General features: G+C 41.5%; 1 protein-coding gene across 3 annotated transcripts in view; it reads right to left on the bottom strand.

Annotated features, from left to right (window-relative positions):
• PCSK5 (proprotein convertase subtilisin/kexin type 5) overlaps positions 1-21795 on the bottom strand; it is a gene marked incomplete at both ends in the record, with an annotated part of 451941 nt that overhangs the window by 149608 nt on the left and 280538 nt on the right. For all 3 annotated transcript variants that reach the window (XM_080819756.1, XM_080819754.1, XM_080819755.1), the window contains 6 exons: positions 2979-3094; positions 3688-3817; positions 4262-4359; positions 8519-8603; positions 18212-18405; positions 19721-19823. In XM_080819756.1, the coding sequence (XP_080675882.1) occupies positions 2979-3094; positions 3688-3817; positions 4262-4359; positions 8519-8603; positions 18212-18405; positions 19721-19823 (726 nt within the window). The remainder of the gene's footprint in view (positions 1-2978; positions 3095-3687; positions 3818-4261; positions 4360-8518; positions 8604-18211; positions 18406-19720; positions 19824-21795) is intronic.

The raw sequence follows: 21795 nt of genomic DNA, 5'->3' as shown, positions 1-21795 counted from the left end.
AGCATTGTTTTTCAAGGAGAGAGATTGCGGTCCAGTGGTGAATGTGATTGGTGTCCATTTATGAAAGGAAAAAAAAAGGATTCGAAAAAAAGAATAAATTAGAAATCAATAACAATATAAGCAAGGAATCTCAGAATTACCTAGAGCAGAGAGTATACAGTCATTTATACTATATTTCATTGAGTCCAAGACACTGGATTTAAGATGCACCATTATTTTATGTACTATCGAGAAAAGAACGTGCTTCATGCATCTTATTACGTGGTGACCCAAGAGTCTCCTCAATTAGAATATTAATGTTATGCTTATGGAAATATTAGTTAAATATTAGTTCTATAACAGGCTGTTTTGTTGCTGTGCTTATAAAGAAACTCTTCCTTTGATTATTAAACAATTATTTGAAACTATTCCAAACTCTAGTTCAGTTCAACACAGGAAGTAGTAACCATGTACCTAAGTCCGTGACAAAGTCACAGGCAAGGACAGCTGTGTCACATCAACCTAGCGGACAAAAGTGGCTGTAAGCTGCCATAAATTATAAGATGCCTCTGATTGCAGGGATGTTAAAATGTTAAAAAAAAAAGTATGTCTTAGAATCATTGAAATATGACAGTTGAAAGAGAATAAATCACAAACTCATAAATGCAATTGCTATGTGATTTGAAAAGCCTGGTGAGCCATCGGTGATTTCGTGATTTAGCTGACCTAAAATGGGCTCATTACCAGAGACGGTTCTTCATTTTCTACTCTTGCCCACAATCCTGGATGCACCCCTTCTACCGGCGTGCCATCTGGCATAACTTATCCCAGGTTTAGCATGCTTTAGAGAAGACAGTTAAAGCATCACAGACATGGCCATGCCTGGCACCAAGTGCTGGGGGTGAAAATTTCAAGTGTCTGTGGATCTTCTGAGTCTAGAAAATCGTCCTGTTTCCTGTCACCAACTTAAAATTCTGGTCAGATCCAGCTACGGGGGTACCATGTTTTTAAGTAAAAAGTGATACTTACATGGTCCCTGAAGTGCCATCACCCCAACTCTGTGCTGTGTGGTGAGAACACAGAGCCTGAGTGGGTCTGGCCCATCCCTGCTGGACCAATCCTATGGCCAAGAAGCCATGAAGACGCAAAGTCACCTATGATGCTCTATGGAAATGAGCCTGTTGATGATGCTCTAGACGTCTCATCATGTGCCCCGTTCTTTTGGATGTCTTTTCGAAATCCCTCATAGGAAGTTTTAGAATGACCATACAAGGTCAGTGGTATTAGCCTCCTCATTTTTACAGAGGAGGGAAACGAGGCCCAGAGAAGTTTATCACCTGCCCGAGACCTGGAGCCCAGAAAGGAACGACAATCTTCTGACTCCTGAATCCATACTCTCCCAACTATAGCACTGTTCTACCTCTTGTGAAATTTCTAGAAGAGGGTCCGTTCAAAGGAAGGCAGAGAATAAACCAAGGGAAGTGCCCTTGTCCAGGAAGCCTATTCCAAGTACAGAGTTTTTTATTATTCTATTTTCAAACAATCCAGAGGTACTTAAAAATAACAGTGGTTCAAAATGATGTCTTTCTAGGTCACTGAGATGTGTGTCTGCATAAAGTCCAGACTCAAACTTTAGGGCCCCCTCTGTGAATTATACCGAGACTCAAAGTTCACAGAATGTTAAAGTTGGAATAATTTAGCTTCATTCGGTTATAAATGGGGAAGCTGAGGCTAGAAAACTGAGAGGACTTGGCATTTGCCAAGTTGTCAAGGGGAATGGAGTAAGCCAGAGATTCCCAAATCTGGCTGCACATCAGAAACACTTGAGAAGTTTCTAAAAATATCCATACTTAGATAGCACCCTCAGACCAATTTCCCAGGAATCTTCAGGAAAGGTGTGTGGTCCTGGCATTTTAGTTGAGAACCACGTATGCAAAGAAAAGAAAAATGGACCAACATTTAGAAGTCTTAAGTTCCACACTTGGGTCTATCATTCATTCCTTGCCTCTCAGGTTGAACGAAAAATGCAGGTACCATTTGATTACAATTTACTTGTCAAAACTTAAAGTAATCCAAAAAGGAGTGGCAATAAACTGGCATCTTCACATGATAGAATTTTATGCTGTAATTAAAAATGAAGGTTCTGAGGACTTTTTAAACACAGGATGATGTTTATGTCTAATACTTAGTACAAAAAGCAGGATACAAACTTCCATATACATGGTATTTTAAAAAATCTGGTCAAAAGTACATATAGCGAAAGACAGGAAAGACACACATGAAAAAACTAATTAGAAAATGTTGCTTATTATATTCCAAGTATATGGCATTGTGGAAAAGGTAAATCTATGGAGACAGTAAAAAAAAATTAGTAGGTTCTGGGGTGGGGGGATGGGAGGGAGGGAAAGGCGGAGCACATTGGCTTTTTAGGGCAGTGAAAGTGTCCTGTATGATTATTACAGTGGTGGATATGTATCCTTCTTCATTTGTCCAAACTCGTAGAATGTACATCACCAAGAGGGAACCTTTATGTGAACCATGAGCTTTGGGTGATAATGGGTGTCAGTGAAGGTTCACTGATTGTAACAAATGTAACTAGTCTGGTGTAGGACGCTAATAGTGGGGGAGGGTGTGTGTGTTGCAGGGGGGCAGTTGGCATATATAGGAGATCTCTGTACTTTCTGCTCAATTTTTCTGTGACCCCTGAAACTCTAAACCCACAAGGTTTGCTGATTAAAACAAACAAACAAACAAACAAAACAAGCATAACTAGGGCCATCTTGGCCAATGGAACTACAGGTGACTTCTTTTAATTAAAAAATAAATAAACCCAAACCAAAACCCACCGAGGGTGTGAGTTCAAGATGCATGAATGCTAGCAAGATATTGGGCACGTTCTAGCTGACTCATGCTTGATAGTTTATGTGGAAATATACTGGATCTCAACAGAAAACGAGGACCCTGTGTTCAGAGGCTGGAAAGGAACAGTCTGTACTCACCGTCCTTGCAGATGGCTCCCATCTGACACGTCCCTAAGTCTAAGAGATACCCGCTGAGGCAGCTCGTACAGTTCTTGAAGCCCGGACCGTTGCATGTCAGGCAGCTGGCATCACATCTACGGGGAAAACGTACAGTTCGTGCTTTCACGTCAGGCACGAGAAAAGACGTTTGCTACCCACCTCTTACGGACGTTTTAAACTCAATTCCCCCTTGGAAGATGGCCCAGAAGCATCTGGTTACCGTAACTGCTACCTTTGCTGACATTAAAGCCCAGCAGGTAGACGGATTTTAAGTGGGAGAACGCACTGTACTTGAAACAGAAATATTACTTTAAAGGTTTTATTTTATTTTTTTAAAGATTTTATTTATTTATTTGACAGACAGAGATCACAGGCAGGCAGAGAGAGAGAGGGGGACGCAGGCTCCCGGCCAAGCAAGAGAACCCGATGCGGGGCTCGATCCCAGGACGCAGGGATCATGACCTGAGCTGCAGGCAGAGGCTTAACCCACTGAGCCACCCAGGCGCCCTAACTTTAAAGGTTTTAAAGTGCTCCTGGGATGGAAACGAAGTATTTGAGAGACGCTAGGTGAAAGCTGCAGGGCAGAGTCTATAGGAAAAATCTGGAAAGTCGGGTCAGCATAGTAACTGTTTGGGTCCAGCAAGGAGGCCAACGCTCCCGTGCTGGGCGGAAGGCGCGGGGCACTTACTTCTTGCAGGATTTGTGTCCGTTCTCTGCCGAGCGGTCCAAGTAATAGCTGAGGCTACAGGTCTGCACGCAGCGCCCGTCCTCCATGAAGTAGGCTTCGGCGCAGCTGCTACACGCGTCCGCGCCCGGCCCTTGAAAAGAAGAAAAAGGCGGGAAACAGAGACCATCTCAGAACAGCTCGCATGATGGGCTGTGGCCTGCGTGGTTGGTGACAAGGGCACAAATATGTTGTCATTTTAAGAGTCACAATTTCGTATTGTGCTTTCCCTCACATTCTGTGGGGGGAAAAAAAACACCAGTCACTCCCCGTTTAAATTGAACCCATTTGCCAACACCATCAAATGCCCTCGGAAGGAGGCGGCGGTCTCCCTGGCATGTGTCAGTGTCGCGCCAGGGATGGAATGCCCACGGCTGGCGTTCTGAGAATCCAGGCAGGAGTCCTGGAGGAGAACTGGGTTTCTCCGGCATTTACTTTAACACTATCCGGTGGGGCTGCGGGAGTGACGGCTGACCCCCAGGCAACAAGCGCCAAACCAGAGCCAGAGAAATAAACCACAGGACGGGGGACAAGATACCAGCACAGGCGGCACAGAATCGGTGACAGGGCTGGCAGTCGTGGCCGTTGAAGTACTGGCCATCCTCACAGGCGACGGAGCACTGGGACCCCTGCAGGCTGAAGACAGATACACGGACACTGTGATCGAAGCAACGAGGTCATGACTCCCTGGCTCCCCGTGCAATGCTGCCACACCTCCCGGAGACCCATGGCTTGGCCAAGCTTCCAAGCAGGGGAAATCGCTGCGTACCCCTTCTGTTTTCCTTCCCGATGCCTATCCTGCTTCTCTGTGCCAGTGATGATGTCTCTAGCCTGTATGCGTGCCCCGAGCTCCGTGGACCGTTCTCTTCATCGTCAGGCTGGCCGGCGCCTCCCTTCCTTGCTCTGCACCTTAAATCCCCCCACCCTGGGGGTTCTTAAAAAGATCTTACTCACAAAACTCATTACCTAACAATACGTCTGACAACTCTGATAACCAGCCCTATGATGAAATAAACTTAAAAGTTGTTTTGTTGGGACGCCTGGGTGGCTCAGTTGGTTAAGCGGCTGCCTTCGGCTCAGGTCATGATCCCAGGGTCCTGGGATCGAGTCCCACATCGGGCTCCTTGCTCAGCAGGGAGCCTGCCTCTCCCTCTGCCTCTGCCTGCCTCTCTGTCTGCCTGTGCTCACTCTCTCTGACAAATAAATAAATAAAATCTTTTTTTTTAAAAAAGTTGTTTTGTTATTATAAAATGCAGTAGGAACATCGGGTAACATGAGTTCCAACTGAATAAAGGGCACAGTGAACTCTAGCTAGCCCGCTCTCCTGGGAGTAGCTGCTTTTGTTTCTATTTCTGGTTTTAGTTCTTCTACTGGTTCCCATCAGAACCACACCACTGCAATACACTTTGCCTCTATTTCCTGATTTATTTTAAATGCTAATGAATAAAGTTGTAAAATGACCTGCCTGTACAGCTGATTCCCTAAACATCCCAACTTTTCTTAATTGTATTATTGTTTCCAGGTGTTCTCTCTACCCTATTTTTCTCTTTCTGGCCCTCTTGGTATCTATTACAGTTGCCAGAATGTTGAATGAGGAATGCGTATTTTTTTCTCTTTTCTAATATCAATTATGATAGTTTTCATAGTGAATAGATCAGTTCTTAAAATTAAAAAACCCCAGAATTTAGGACCTTTAATCTACAAATATTGCTCACTGAATCAATAGTGTGATTGCAGCCACAGATTAGCCCCTGTAATCCTATGTCACCAAAGAGATGATCCTACAAGATGGGTATCTAAGCAACAGTTTCAATGGTTTTTATCTAAGCAACAGGTTCAAATGGTTTTTACTCTCCGAGACTCTATATTGTTCCAGTGCACATCTTAGTTGACTGTGCTTTGTATTTGGATCACACTAGCTTGGAAAACTAGAATTTATTTTTCTCTATTGGAAAGAACAAAAACAGATAAAAACAGATCCCAAACAGTCCTGTTAACATTTTAACCCACTTCCTTCCAGTATTGGATGCACATGTATTTCTGTTTGTTCTTAGCCACTCTTTAAACAATGATGATAGTAATAATAATAATTTAAATAATAGGTCTCTTGAGGCAAAATGGTCAAGCCTCACATCCTCTAAGGAAAGGGCAGGGAGTCTCAAGGACACAGAGGGCAGCGTAACTCAAAGTGTACTCCATTCACAGACCTGACTGGTCAGGGAGCAATGTCATTTAAAGAGCCAGTAAGAAAATCTCTGCCCTTCCCATGGAACTGGAAAAAAGGACATTGTATCAAAAGTATCCTTTTGTGGGAGGCAATAGGACACCAAAAAACTTATCAAAGTTGGAAAAAAAAGGTTGCCTCATTTTTCTAGTAAAGGGCATTCCTTCTGAGGTTGGCATGTGTTGAGAGAGAGGCGGCGTTGTGTGAGGAGGGGATGAATGTACCGTGGGTTGTGCAATAGAGAGCAGGTGCTGTATGTACCCCGAAGCTTTCTGGTGCTTCCAAAATACAGTGGTAGTGTGGCTAACCTGCCTGGTACAGGGGACACCTGGGTTCTTTCTGTGATCTATTAGCTGGGTTGGAATTGTGCTGTCCCACATACTTCGGTGCCTATGGCTTCCGAGCACTTAAAAATGTGATTAGTATGGTCCAGGAATGGGACTTTAAACTTTATTTAGTTTTAGTTAATTTCGGTCTACATTTTACAAATTGGCCCTCGATTCAGTTACTGGCAAAACTGAGTAAGTCTGGCACAAAGCTGGCTATATAAAATCTCCTTTGACTAAATTTTGTAAAATCCAAGTACAGAGCAAGTATTTCTCATAAAAAATTACTGTCCAAGTTGAGATGTGCATTGTGCTTTCCGGGATCAAATGCACCCCAGATTTTGGTATAACAACGTAAAACATCTTGCTAGGTCTTTTCTATTGATTACATATTGAAACAATATTTTGGATATATTTGATTAATATTTTTTTAAATGTTACCCGTATCTTTTTACTTCCTTTAATGTGGCTATTGGCATATGTGAAATAAAATGAACATATGGGGCTCTCATATTTCCACTGGAGAGCGCTGGTTAACGAATTCTGTAAAATGTTCCCTAAGAACCACAGTTGACTGAACTCTTGAACAACATGGGTTTGAACTGCATGAGCCCACTTCTAAGTGGATTTTTTTTTTTTTATAAATACAATACAGTACTCTAAATATATTTTCTTTATAATTTTCCTAACATTTCTCTTCTCTAGGCTTACTTTCTTGTACAAGTACAGTGCAGAATACATAGAACACAAATGTGTTAATTGACTGTTATTTGTAAGATTTCTTTTCAACCGTAGTAATTGGTAGTTACATAGTTAAGAATAACTTAAGGATTTAAGATTTATATGTGGTTTTCATCTGTATGAGGTTGGGACCCCTAATCCCTGAGTTGTGCAAGGGCCAAGTGTATAGAAAATAATCATAAATAATCTGTTTCTCAAGGACCAATTATGTGTCTGTTATTTGAAGAAGTACTTTACAAATATTATCACAGTTGATCCTTTTCATCATTCAGCAATGTGGGAGTTAGTATCTCATTTTATAGAAGACAAAACTGAAGTTCAGAGTGGCTCAGTGACTTGGCCAGGATCCCACAGCTGACTAATAGAAGAGGGTTTGAGCCCACATCTACCTTGTCTCCCTTCTTGTCTCTGGCTCCTTGTCCTAAAAGAATTAGGGGGCTGACTAGACTCATATTTATCAAGGCCCGAAGTCTTGAGATGAAAGGTACTAAGCCAATTACTACTGAATGCATTTATGGAAAAAAGCCGAGTTAAAAAAATATATATTAGAACATGATTTTTATTTAGATTAAGGTTTCATTTATTTATTTGAGAGAGAATCAGAGCATGAGTGTGGGGAGGGACAGAGGGAGAGGGAGAAGCAGACTCCTCTGGTTTAATCTCAGGACCCCAAGGTCATGACCTGAGCTAAAGGCAGATGCTTAACTGACTGAGTCACCCATGTGCCCCGATGCTCTGATATTAAATATAAACAATCACCTGCCTGGAGCCTGCTGAGTCCACCTTGCCAATTAAAGGCAGAAACAGAGGTGTTCTCAATACCTAAAAAGATCTGTGTGCAACAGATTTCAGGCCCTCTACAAACTCAGGGTCCAACTCCTTACCCAACAGAGGATGGTCTGACCTTCTCTGTGGCTATCCAGGGGCTACCTAGTTCATGTGAGCTGTGTCTTGTTCTCTTGCGCAAGCTATCAGATATCTGGCTTTAGCAATGAGCAAGTCATCCAGTTCAGAAAAACATTGCCAGGTGTTAAATCTATGTGCATACCGGGGCATAATGGAACCAAGCCTGAGGTACTTAAGATAAGAGCATGATTGGCTATATGGAGAGAATAATACAGATAAGGGAAGAGTTTCTGACCATCAAAGGAATGAATCAGGAGGATTAAATATAATTCATTGGTATTACCTACACAGTAATCCTTGACGGGGGCGCTGTGCTGGCCAAAAAGCACTGAGAAAGCCTCTCAAAAAGCCGTTTTTATTTATGTGTATCAGAGCCGTCTTTTCTGAAGAGAATTTTCCTTGGTGTGTGAACCTCCCTTAGCGAAGATGGCATCCAATATTTCACATATAATGGTAAAGATAATGCAAATAGCAAATCAGCTGTTTGAATGGGAGTCAAACCAAGGCTGATGGTAAGAGGATTACTTTTTTACATATTGTATTTATATTGAGAAACTCCCTGGGCTGTGTGACTTAACAAGATCCTTCACTCTCTTACCTTAACCCATCCCTGCATTCTGTACAGTTGTGGAGTTCAGTACATGTCTTGCAGTTTTCACTGCATTTCCGGCAAAGATTTTTCTCTGTTAAAAACAAAACAACACAACACAACACATACACACAAAAGTAACAGTTATAAATCAGTTGGTCATTGGATTCCATAAAAGCAGGTGGAGACATTCTGATGTTTGCTAATATACACGACAGTACACATACGTGGCCTTGAGCTGAATATTTCACGAACAGCCCCACACTGGACATTTGCTCTCACTTTCCAGCAAAGCGAACAAAGGTAGGAAAATGCAGGATGGGACGTGCCTCGTATCTTCCATTTTGCAGACAAAGGAACCATAGCCCATTGACTTCTTAGTTGAATAGCTGATGGGCTTTTTCCCCCCTCTTCCTTTTCTCTCTCCCAAGCGGGGTTTCCTAACTTCTGACAATGACAGTCCCACTAACAAAGACGCTGGGGCAACACTAGGATGTAAGGGTCGAGAAGCAGTGTCTGGGGTTGTGGGATGGAAATGTGGGCCCCCATGCTCACAGCGTGTAGGACCATTCTGAAGAACGCCACCAGAAAGGGGAATCCGTATTTAACACGGCAGGGTAAGGGTTGATGATGTATTTCTTGTATTGTCTAGAATAGTGTTGCATACTTTATAGTGGCTGTGACATTGATATGTTATTATAGTTCAGATACGTCTCTATTCTGGAGAACAGAAATATACTGGATTAAAACAAATACACCATGAATATGGTTTTCCTGTTTAATCCCAAAGACCAATCCCCATTGGAAAAAAACTGCAAATGCATGCTGATGCAATAGTGAAAAATGGTGATTCTTAATACCATCTCTGAGATGCAGGTGAATTATAACCACGTGTATGTGTAGGATTGAATGAGCTTTGTTCATAGCCTTCTTTTCCTCCACCTACTTCTTAAATATTGGTGTTCAAGGTTCCATAGAGGAATACTGCTTTAATGGATTCCTGTAAGGACCTCCCGAAGGTCCACTTCCTTTCTCAAGTCTGAGCCTCCCCTGCCCTTCCCCATGAAATACGAAGCCCTTTATAATCTTATGGTAGTCTCCACACGGTCTTCCCTTCACTCTGCCGTTGAGATTCCTGGACATGGCACAGGATCTGGAGTCCAAGGACCTAGATTTGAATTCTGCTTTTAGTACTTCCGGTGGGCAAGTTCAGGGTCTCTGTTCTCTGTTCCACAGACATTTCAGTGATGCTGACCTTTCAGGTAACTATCTTGAGGGGATAATGAAATTACTCAGGGGAACTGTATGAATTTGAAAGCACTGTAAATGTGTCGGCAGTAATTATTACCAGTCATGATCATATCTGATCACGATGTCTTCAAGAGGAAAATATAACAAAAGTCAGTTACACAGAAGGCGAGAGAAGCAGAGACCACTCGTATCGGCACAGCCACTGTCTCAATAGCCTTCCTTCACTACAAATGTCCCAGGCTCTGGGGGACACGACTGACTCTCAATTATCTCTATCCCTAACCCTAACCCTCAGACCAAATTTCTTTGCCAAGATTCCGCCTGCTAGATAGAATTTTGAATTTTTTCTACAAGAAATACTGCTTATTTCTGGGGATCCCTCACACTCCCCTCCCTACTCTTATTTTTCCTTTCTCTATCAGGTTGAAGCTCATGTTCCAAATTTTGGGGGAAAAGGAACTACACGGAAATCCTACCCACCATTCTATAGGGTAGGGTGAGACTCCATTTGCCTTCTGGAAAAAATGCTTGCCTTTGAGTCAGGGGACTCTGACTTAAGAAAATTGTTGCCTGATTTCTGAAACACAACTCTTATTCATTTACACTTGGGGCGTCGTCTTTCTTAGGTGGTGCAGAAACAGGAGATAATCAGTGTCATCATGCACCATGGTGTGACACGCTTGTTAGTTACCGAGAATTCAGAAATAAAGCAGAAGGGCGCTACCGGAGCACTAACAGGTAGGAAAGCCCAAGGATTACTTAATTCTCCAGTGAATGTACCTTTGTTTGTTTCCTAATGATGACTGATTAGGGCCCAGACTCCTGAAGTGAAGTGACATGTTCATTTACAGATTTTTGTTTGTTGCAAAAGATTTCTGTGTGGAAAAAGCCCCTCAAATTCAATTTGTACTGCCTGGTAGGAAATTATTCATTTCTTAATTGAAGTATAATTAACAATGTTATATTAGTTGCAAATGTAGAATAGATTGATTTGATGATTCCATATATTACTCACTGTTGACCACAGTAACTGCAGGCCCCATCTGTCACCGTGCAGTGTTATTACAGTATTATGGACGATACTGCCTAGCTGTACTTTTCACCTCTGTGACTTCCTTATTTTATAACTGGAACTTTGTACCTCCCCTTTATCTTTTCTGCCCATCCCTCCATCCACCTCTGCTCTGGCCACCACCAGTTGTTCTCTGTATTTAAGGGTCTTTATTTTTGTTTGCTTGCTTGCTTCCACATACAAGTGAAATCCTATGGTATTTGTCTTTCTCAGTCTGATTTATTTCACTTAGCATAATACCCTATAGCTCCATCCATGTTGTCACACAAGGCAAAATCTCACTCTCCTATATGGCTGGGTAATATTCCACTCTGTGTGTGTGTGTATGCCACATTTTTCTTTTTTTTACAAGTTTTTAATTCCAGTGTAGTTAATATACAGTATTATATTAGTTTCAGGTGTACAATACAGTGATTCAGCACTTCCATATACCACCCAGTGCTCATCAGGACAAGTGTACTCAGTAATCCCCGTCACCTGTTTCACTCTTCCTCCCACCCCCCTCTGGTAACTATCACTTTGCTCTCTATAGTCAAGAGTCTGCTTCTTGGGTTTGTCTCTTTTCCCTTGGATCATTTGTTTTGCTTCTTAGAGTGAAACCCTGTGGTATTTCTCTTTCTCTGACTGAGCATTATACTCTCTAGCTTCATGCATGTTGTTGCAAATGGCAAGGTTTCATTCTTTTTAATGGCTCAATACTCCATTGTGTATGTGTGTGTATATGATGAATGGATAATCCTTTATCCATCGGTGAACACTTGGGTTTCTTGCATACCTTGACTATTGTAAATAATGTTGCAATAAACATAGGGGTGCATATATTATTTTTAATTGGCATTTTTGTATTCTTTGGGCAAATTTCCATAGTGGGATTCCTGGATTTTATGGCGTTTGATTTGAATCTTTTGAGGAGCTGCCACCCTGTTTTCCACAGTGGCTGCACCAGTTTACATTCCCACTGCAGTGCATAAAGGTTCTCTTTTCTTTCCATCCTTGCCAACACTTGTTACAATTTGTTTCTTGATACTGACTAGTGTCCTTTCTTGAGAGCTATTCTAAAATGTGTGAGGGGTCTCTCATTGTGGTTTTGATTTGCACTTCCCTGATGATGAGTGATGCTAAACATCTTTCCATATGTCTGTTGGCCATCTGTGTATCTTCTTTGGAAAAACTTCTATTCAGATCCTCTGCCCATTTTTTTTTTTATTGCATTATATTTTCGGTGTTGAGTTGTATACGTTCTTTGTAGGTTTTAGATATTAACCCCTTATCAGATACATCATTTGCAAATATCTTCTCCCATTCACTAGGTTGCTTTTTGATTTTGTTGATGGTTTCCTTTAGTGTGAAAAAGCTTTTCATTTTGGTGAAGTCCCTATATAGTGGCTGTTGCTTCCTGGGCCTGAAGAGACCTATCCATACATATGTTGCTAAGGGCAATGTTCCAGAAATTACTGCCTATACTTTCTTTTACAACTTTTATGGTTTCAGGTCTCTCATTTAGCTGTTTATTTCATTTTGAATTTATTTTTGCGTATGGGGTAATAAGGAAGTGGTGCTGTTTCCTTTTCTTGCATTCAGCCGTCCAGTTTTCCCAGCACCATGTACTGAAGAGACTGTCTTTTATCCATTGTGTATTCTTGTTTCCTTTGTCATAGATTAATTGACCAAATAGATGTTGGTTTATTTCTGGGATTTCTATCTTGCTCCATTGATCTCTGTGTCTAATTTTTGTGCCAGCACTATGCTGTTTTGATTACTATACCTTTGTAGGAGATCTTGAAATCTGGGATTGTGATACCTTCAGCTTTGTTCTTCTCTCTCAGTATTGTTTTGGCTACTCAGAGTCTTTAGTGGTTCTATACAGAATTTAGGATTATTTGCTGTAGTTCTGTGAAAAATGCTTTTGGTATTTTGATAGAGATTGCAATGAATCTGTAGATTGCTTTGGGTAGTATAACAATATTCTTCCAATCCATGAGCATGGTGTATCTTTCTACTTGTTCATGTCATCTTCAATTTCTTTCATCGGTGTCTTACAGTTTTCAGAATACAGGTCTTTTACCTCCTTGATTAAATTTATTTCTAGGTAGTTTATTCTTTCTGGTTCAATTACAAATGGGATTGTTACCTTCATTTCTCTTTTTGCTACTTCATTATTTACACAATATGCAGATATCCGTATATTAATTTTGTATCCTGAAACTTTACTGAATTCATTTATCAGTTCCAATAGTTTTTTGGTGAAGTCTTTAGCATTTTCTATGTATAGTATCATGTCATCTGCAAATAGTGACAGTTTTACTTCTTCCTTACCAATTCGTATGTCTTCGATTTCTTTTTCTTGTCTGCTGCAGCTAGAATTTCCAATATTACGTTGAATAAAAGTGGTGAGAGTAGACATCCTTGTCTTGTTTTAATTCAGTTGTCTTAGAGGAAGAGTTCTCAGTTTTCATTATTGAGTATGATATCAGTTGCGGGTTCATCATATATGGCTTTTATTATGTTGAGGTATGTTCCCCTGAACCCCACATTTTTGAGAAGTTTTAACATGAATGCATGTTGTATCTTGTCAGATCCTTTTTCTGCATCTGTTGAGATGATCATATATTTTTTTATTCTTCCTCTTGTTTATGTGATGTCCTATTGATTAGTGAATACTGAACCACATTTCCCTCTCTGGAATAGATCCCCTTGATCATCCTAAATGTTTTTGTTTTTGTTTTTGTTTTTAATGTACTATTCAGTTTGGTTTGTTATTCTTTTGTTAAGGATTTTTGCATCTGTTTTTATCAGAGATATTGGCCCGTAGTTTTCTTTTTATATAATGTCTTTGTCTGGCTCTGGGATCAAGGGAATGCTGGCCTCATAGATGAATTTAGAAGTTTTACTTCCTCTTCTATTTTTTGGAATCATTTGAAAATAGGTATTAACTCTTGTTTAAATGCTTTGTAGAATTCACCTGTGAATTCTTCTGGTCCTTAATTTTTGTTTGTTGGGAGTTTTGGACTGCTGATTCAATTTCATTACTAGTAATTGGTCTGCTCAGATTTTCTATTTCTTCCTGATTTGGTTTTGGAAAATTGTAGGTTTCTGGGAATTTATCCATTTCTTCTAGATTGTCCAATTGTTTGGCAGATAATTTTTCAATGTTTTCTTATAATTCTTTGTATTTCTGTGATATTATTTCTCCTCCTTCATTTCTGACTTTGAGTCTCTTCTCTTTTGATAAGTCTGTTTAAAGATTTATCAGTTTTGTTTTCTTCCTGAAAAACCAGGTCTTGGTTTCATTTATCTTTTTTTTTGGTCTCTATTTCATTTAAATCTGCTCTAATCTTTATTATTTCCTTCTACTGGCTTTGGACTTTGTTCTTCTTTTTCTAGTTCCTTTCTCCTTTTTCTAGTTCCTTTAAGCTTAAGGTTAGGTTCTTTACATGATATTTTTCTTGTTTTTTTAAGTCCCCTAATAGCACTATAAATTTCCCTCTTAGAACTGCGTTTGCTAATTCCCAAAGAGTTTAGATTATTGTCTTTTCATTTGTTTCCATGCATTTTTGATTTCATCTTTTTTTTTTTTTCATTGACTGATTGGTTAATTAGCATTTTGTTTAACCTCCATGTATTTGGGTTTTTTTCCTTCCATTTTACTCTTGTAAAATTGATTTCTAGTTTCATACCATTTAAGTTGGGAAACATGCTTGATATGATTTGTCTTCTTAAATACAGTGAGGCTTCTTTTATGGCCTAACATGTTATGTATACTAGAGAATGTTTCATGTGCACTTGAAAAGAATGTGTCTTGCTACGCTGAGTTGTTCTTTTTTCCACTTCAATTTGCACGGCTTATGTTTTCTCATCTCTTCACTTGCAGTATGTGTCATTATGTGTGAAGTGAGTCTCTTGTAGGCAGCATATAGATGGGTATTATTTTCTTATTCATTCTTATTCATTCACTGTATGTCTTTTGATTGGAGTATTTAGTTTACTTACATTGAAAGTAGTTTTTGGAGTTCTTCCTGATTCCTTCCCTTTTCCCTTGCTTACTTTCCTTGTGAGTTGACCGTTTTCCTTAGTGATATGGTTGGATTCTTTCTCTATTTCCTTGTGTATATCACAGGTTTCTCAGTTGTGGTTTCCACTGGGTTCTATATTGAGTTGAGGGTTGCTTGAGTTCAACACATTGTAAAACTACTAAAATTAACTCCCACTTCCATGTTTTATGTATGTGATGTTTTATTTTATATCTCCCTTGTCTAATTTTTCTAGATATTGATTGTACTACTTTGCATTTTAAACTCCACAGGGGCTTTATAAGTGATTATTTTTACTCTGTTTAGCTTTTACCTCTAAAACTTTTCTGCTTTTATAATTTTTTCTTTACACGATGGCCTATTCTTTCCATTTAAAGAATTCTCTTTAACATTTCTTGTAAGCCTGATTTAGTGGGATGAACTCCTTTAACTTTTCTTCTTCAGGAAAACACTTCTCTCCTGTTTTGAATTCTGTACTTTCTGGGTAGAGTATTCTTGGTTGTTAAGTTTTTTTGTTTGTTTTAGCACTTTGAATATAGCATGCTATTCCTCTCTGGCCTACAAAGTTTCTGCTGAAAGTCAGCTGATAGCCTTATTTGCCTTCCCTTGTATCGTCACTTTTTGCCATTTTAATTATTGTGTCTTGCTGTGGACCTCTGTGGGTTCATTTTGGCAGGGGTTCTTCTTCCTGAACCTGGATGTTGCTTCTTTCCCCAGGATTGGGAAGGAAGGTTTTCAGCTATTATTTCTTCAAATTAGTTTTTTGTCGCTTCTTCTCTCTTCTTCTGGGATCCCTAAAATGTGCATGTTATTATGCTTGGTGATGCCACAGAGTTCCCTTAACCTGTTCTCATTTTTTATTCTTTTTTCTTGCTGTTCAGCTGGGTTGTTTTCCGTTACCATCTTCCATACCACTGATCTCTTCTTTTGTATCTTCTGAGCTACTCTGGATGCTATTTAATGTATTTTTATTTGTTATTAAATTTATCAGCTCTGATTGGTTTGGTTGTTTTTGTTTTTGTTTTTACATTTTCTGTCTTTCTTGGAGGTCTCACTGAGATCCTCTGCTCTTTTCTCAAGTCTAGTGAGTATCTCAGTGATAATTACTTTGAATCCTTTATTGCGCATATTGTTTGTTTCCATTTCATTTGGCTGTTTTACTGTGATTTTGTCTCTGTTTCACCTGGGACACATTCCTCTGTCTCATTTTTCTCTCGGTGTTTGTTTTTAATGTAGTAGGACAGTCAGCTATGTCTCTTGGTCTTGAAAGTAGTGGCCTTGTTTTCAAAAGAGCTCCTGTGGTGTCCTATAGTGCAGCCACCCCCTGGTTACCAGAAAACCAGGCATTCCAGGGGTGTCCTCTGTGTGGGCCGTGTGCGCCTCCCTATTGTGGCTGAGTTGCAACTGCCTTCACCCTTGCCTGCTGCACTGATGCTCTTTGCCTGCTCTCAGTGTCCTGGGTAGGGCTGAGGGCGGTCTAGAGCAGCGACAGGTTTGGTGCCTTGGGCCAGCAGGGAGCGCAGCTGTCTGCACTCAGTCCCTCTGACTCAGTGACGGGTGCACTCACAGGCAGGGCTTGTTTCTCCTGCGGCCAGCTGTGAGCTCCACTGCGGAGACTGCAAGTGTGCTGTTAGAGAGGCTTCTCTCCCATTCCCCAGGGCGTGAGTCGGTTTGGAGTGGCACCCTCCAAGTGGGTATGGTAGGGCAGGAGCCACTTTGAAGGGAGGACTGCAGAGTTGGCGTGGATGGGGAAGAGCACACAGCGCTACAGCAAAGTAGACGGAGAGTGTTAGCGCTACCTTTCACCAACATCCAGCTGTCTAGGGCTTGGGGATGGGGTGGGGGTGGGTGGGGAGAGGAATGGCATCTACTAGCACTTTCTTTCTAGAGAAATATTCTGTGCCTCCCTGCCTGGGGACAGATCTCATCCGCTCAGGACAGATAAGTCAATGTATCTCCTTCACATATAACCACAGACACTTCTCAAACTGCTTCTGCTGTGCTGTCTGGGCTGAGTTATTTAGTATGCTGGATCTTTAAGGATGATGAAGACTCCATTTCCTATTGCCTTCAGGCTCTCCTGGAACCAAGACCCACTAGAGTTAAGATCTCCTGGTTTCTAAAGCCAGACATTGGGGGAGGGTACTCCTCTTCCCAGTGCTGGGGATGCCCGGTGTGGAGTCAGATCCTCTCCTGCACGCTCATGATGTCCCTCCTGTTTGTAGTTAGGAGCACCCGGGGTCTGGTTTCCAACTATGTCTCCATCCTACCCACCCTTTTCAAGGTGGCCTTCTCTCTACTGTTAACTGTGGCCAGTCTGGTCTGCCAGACTCCAGGGGCCTTTCAATTAGGTGAACAAACGTAGCTGTTATCTCAATGTGTCTGAGGGACGAGGCGAGTTCAGGGTCCTCCTACTGTACTCTCTCGGGAAATTCTTCAGTTTTGTCTCTAACTCAGCAAATGGATTTCATTTTGCCTTTCCTAGTGGGCTGGGATACCTGATAGTGTTTGACTCCATTTATCACTTTAAAGGTTTCCTTCTTAATGGCCCTTCATTGGTAGTTTTTGACACAGGTCTATTTATAAACTTTCTGAAATATAACACTGATACCGTACCGGCCTGGTTCCTTTGGTTAGTATATGGAAAAGAGCAGGCTCGCCTGCTATCTTTTGAAAGCCTGCATCTGAAGCTGGCCAACGGCTAGCATCTGGGAGTTGGATTTCAGGAGGGTTTCCACCATCCTAACTGGTAAGAGTGGCTCACGGTGCCCAAACTGTACAAAAAATATGGTTTATGCTGAACATCTGCTTTCCTTGTAGGAGCCTGGAATTTTGGTATGTGCCGGCTAGATGGTGTCTTCGTGACGACAATCCAGGGCACTGAGGCTCTAAGGAGGTTCCCACATTGAAAGGTAGCCTACATTTCACACATGTTGTAACCAGTTGTTGCTGGGGGATTTAAATCCATCCTGGGAGAAAACTCAGAAGCTTGTGCTGGTTTTCTGCGTCCTTTGTCCTATGTACCTCTTCCTGATCTTACATAGTAACTATGAGCTCATGGGTGCAACTACATGGTAAGTTTTGTGGGTCTTCCTAGCACATCACTGAATCTGGGGAGGGGCCTGAGGACTCCCTGACAGTTAGTTATAAGCATTTTTACACAAATGATGTTTTATTTTTTTTTTTTAAATTGTTACAAATTCATTTTTATAGCTCTAATGTATTCTCTTAAAACCTGGCTAGAGCCTATTAGATATAACCAAGGCCTCAATTTCCCTCTTAATGTCTTAGTTCAAAGGAAAACCTTCTATTTCCTCTCTAAAACCCAAATATTTGAAATCGACTCACTGGGGTCTGGGTATGATCCATCAGGGCAGTGGAGAACACAGCTGTTGATTTCTTCATTTAGGAAGTATCCATATTTACAGGACAGGCATTGGTCACCATGGCTCCCAAAGCAGGACTCACAGTTGGGGGCGCACTTTCTGCATCGCTTCTTGTCAGCATGGTAGTGGCCAGAGGGGCAGCTGGAGACACAGATCCTGCATTGTGGGATGATAAGAAAGAAGGGCGGCATCACCAGAGACGGAGTCCTAGGCACTCTGGGAGATGCTCAACCAACAACAGTCTTGATCTCCAAATCCTTTTTAAAACACGACGGTAACACCATATCCAAAGAGCCAAATTCTGCTGGTTGAAGCTCTTTCCCGTGTAGGGTGCTCAGGCAGCAAGGCAGCCTCCCGATACCAAGTCCGCTAAGGAAGGCATGTCTTGGTCCAAACCATTTTCAGGTTCGGGACTAGCTCTTTGAAGGGGATGATGGTTAGAAACTAGAGGCTCAAAAAGGAAGGTCGTGGCATGGGGTTGAGGGAAACTGTACGGGAACCACCATTTTATACAAAAAAGGTTGCTAATAAGGGGTTACTTCTGTTTGTGTGTGCTGTCCTACGGATCCTCTGAGCTAGGGGCAGTGGCTGTAGGTTATTGTCGAAATTAATCTAAATATATTTAAACTTGGTTGGTTATGATACATTAAAAAAAAAAGAACTTCCTTAACTGAAGGACAGCTCTTTGTTTATTCATTCAACAAATATTTACTACTGAGTACCAAGAAAAATGTCAGGCATTTTGCTGGTCTCAGCAATGAGAGGTCCTGCAGTAGCCAAGGGCCCTTCCTTTAAGGAACTGAAATGCCAGCACACATGTAAACAGGAACTAGAACGTGTCTGGGTCTGTCTGGATGGCTCAAGTGTGGACTCACGGCAAGTCAGCTCCTGTAGTAAGTCTTCCCTGAAGGAGGAGGGAAAGGGGGACAGGGCTCTGAAGCACATAGCCTCTGACGGGCCATCACTGCCCCAGGAGCCTCCCTGTGGACAGATCTGCACAACTCAAGGCAGAAACCAGGGGCTCAGAGTTATGGTGACCAAGCAGGTCCGCCTCAGTGCCCAGAGTGGAATAGGGAGGATGAGCAGGGCCTGGCACCTCTGCCACACAGGAATGCGGGAAAGCATCTGTTGGGCTGCATGCTGGCATTTTCATGAAGGGCCAACAGAGCTCTAGCATCAGATATCCGTGGGGTGGAAAGGTCTAGAGGGAAGAGGAGTCGTTTGTGGAGCTAGTCCCTCCCCTACGGCCCTTCCAAATGTGAGCAGAGACATTTGCAGCTTGACAGCATACAGGAACACTTAGTATAGGTTTCAGCATTTGGAATGACACCAGGAGGCGGTGGCTAGGGCAGCAGCCTCTGTTCTCAGCTTAGGTCCTGGGAGGAAAATGTCAGCAGATATGGCTGCAGTACAGCCCGTGGGACCACTGGGAGCACGCTGCGGCGGGGATCGGACTCAGGCTGATTCTTACCTCGTGTTGTTTTTCAGCTTGTAGTAGTAGTTTAAGCAGTCATTGCAGTGGTCCGGTCCTGGCCCGTCACAGCCCACCTCACTGCACTCAGGGTCACAGGGACCTTTCCAAAAAAATAATAATTAAAACAATACTTGGAAAACACGATTTTAAAACAGGTCTGTTTTACCTTGAATTTGGTATAAAAGGAAACTTTTCCTCTTCCTTATGCAGTGAGAGTTTTTAAGGTGGAGGAATAATGTGTACCATGGCTCTGTGCACGGAGATGAACTCCTAACGTTTTAGGGGGAAAAACTTCAATTACCTAAGTATCAGGAATGGAAATCCAGTCATGGCCTGGGCTTCAAAAAAGCACATATGGCTGCCTTGTGGGAGATAACACATATCTCAGAATTCCAATGAACAATGTCATTGTGGCAACTGGAAGAGAACTGATGGCAATTAAATATGCATCATGATAAAAATGTTGGATTTACAGAAAAATGAGAAGTTAAGCTGTTGACAGAAAAAAGAAAAAAAGTTGATTATTCCACGCCTGGACCAGATTGTCTGGCTTGCCCATGGTCATTAAAATCTCGGAATACCTCTGAGATGCTGTAGCCAGCAAGAAACATCATTATGGCATCTGGTGCGAGGTTATCAGTGTCTGGTCTGGGATTACAAAGCAGGTACTTAAGACCCAGATTTAAAATTGTGTCCTACCCACAGGCTGGTGGGCAACTCAACAAAAGAAGACTAGACGTACTTTTAAAAAATGCAAGCAAGCTTAAAGAATTCCAGACCTAGGATGAAGGTTGCTAATCTTTCATGACATATTCTTTGGTCTAGAGTTAGAATTCACAGACAGGAAGAAAAAATGCCAGAAAGATGGGAGATTTTTATAACTGATGAAAAGCTTTCTAATGACAAGGGCTAGACCTTTCGCTTGCTTGAACTAACTCCCTTTTTCCTTGTTGTCCATACTTTAGGACATTTGGGCTTGTAATCTTCAAGCTCTTTCTGGTTAAAAATTCACATGATTTTAACTAGTAATAAACATGCATAGAATGTACAAACAGTAAGTTGATATGTTGGAAATGTCTGAACCATACTTTTTAAATCAAAAGGATTTACTGTTGAACCTTCATCTCCTTTGGTCATTACAGGACTCTGTTCTATGGTTACTGAAATGGTAGAACCTTGGAGGAATGACTTAGAGAAAAATCTAGTATTCAAACACCCTCATTTACCTGGTGAGAAAACAGACTTTTAAGAATTAGAGTGGCTTGTCCAGCATCATCAACATGGGTCCACCTTCTTAATCCAGCTCCCCTGTGTTCTCCCAAGCCTTAAAACTGATCTCTAAATTGAATTCCAGAGCTAGTGTAACTTAGGACCTATCAGCTCTCTGCTATGATACAGCAGGAGAGAGTGTCTCTATGTAAGGGTTGGAACTCAGCCAGCTGTGGGTTCTACAGCCCCTGGAATTTGATGAAACAGTACTAGGGATCTGGTGATGATAATGCTATCTGTGCCTTTCGCCAGGCTGACTTTTTCATGAAGGTTAAAGTCTCAGCTCTGAAGAAAAGGAAACATGGGTGGCCCTAAATTTTCACCAGATGATTTCTGCAATTAACTACCCCCCCCCCCCACTAAACTTATGCTTTATACATGCCAGAGGGCTCCGTATGGCCAGTTCACAGGCAGTGCTGTTTCTTTTGTAATCTTAAACTGTCCCAGATGCAGTTTAGCATTTTAGGTTGCAGGGTAATAATGAAATAATTGTCTTCGTTCTCTCACAAGTGCCAATGTGGACATTTCGGAGAGGTAATGGGAAAAACCACAGAGATAGAGAACCGTTTGTTTGGAATTTTGAGATTCCCAGAATGTGAATTGGAAACCTACCAGAAGGCATATAGCAACAGGTTATTAGGCTCAGTTTATGTTTTTGGATGTCCTTTCTCCTAACAGAAGATGAAATGGTTTGCTAGTTATCATGGGAATAGTAATGTTACAAGCTCAAAACAAAATGAGATAATCTAACACGATCAAGCTCCAGTTAGCTCAGCTTGCTTGAATTATTCCAGCTTATGATG

This window comes from Martes martes, assembly GCF_963455335.1.
Source record: "Martes martes genome assembly, chromosome: 12".
In the NCBI taxonomy this organism is placed as follows: Eukaryota; Metazoa; Chordata; class Mammalia; order Carnivora; family Mustelidae; genus Martes; species Martes martes.
This window is presented reverse-complemented; position numbering and strand designations above follow the sequence as displayed.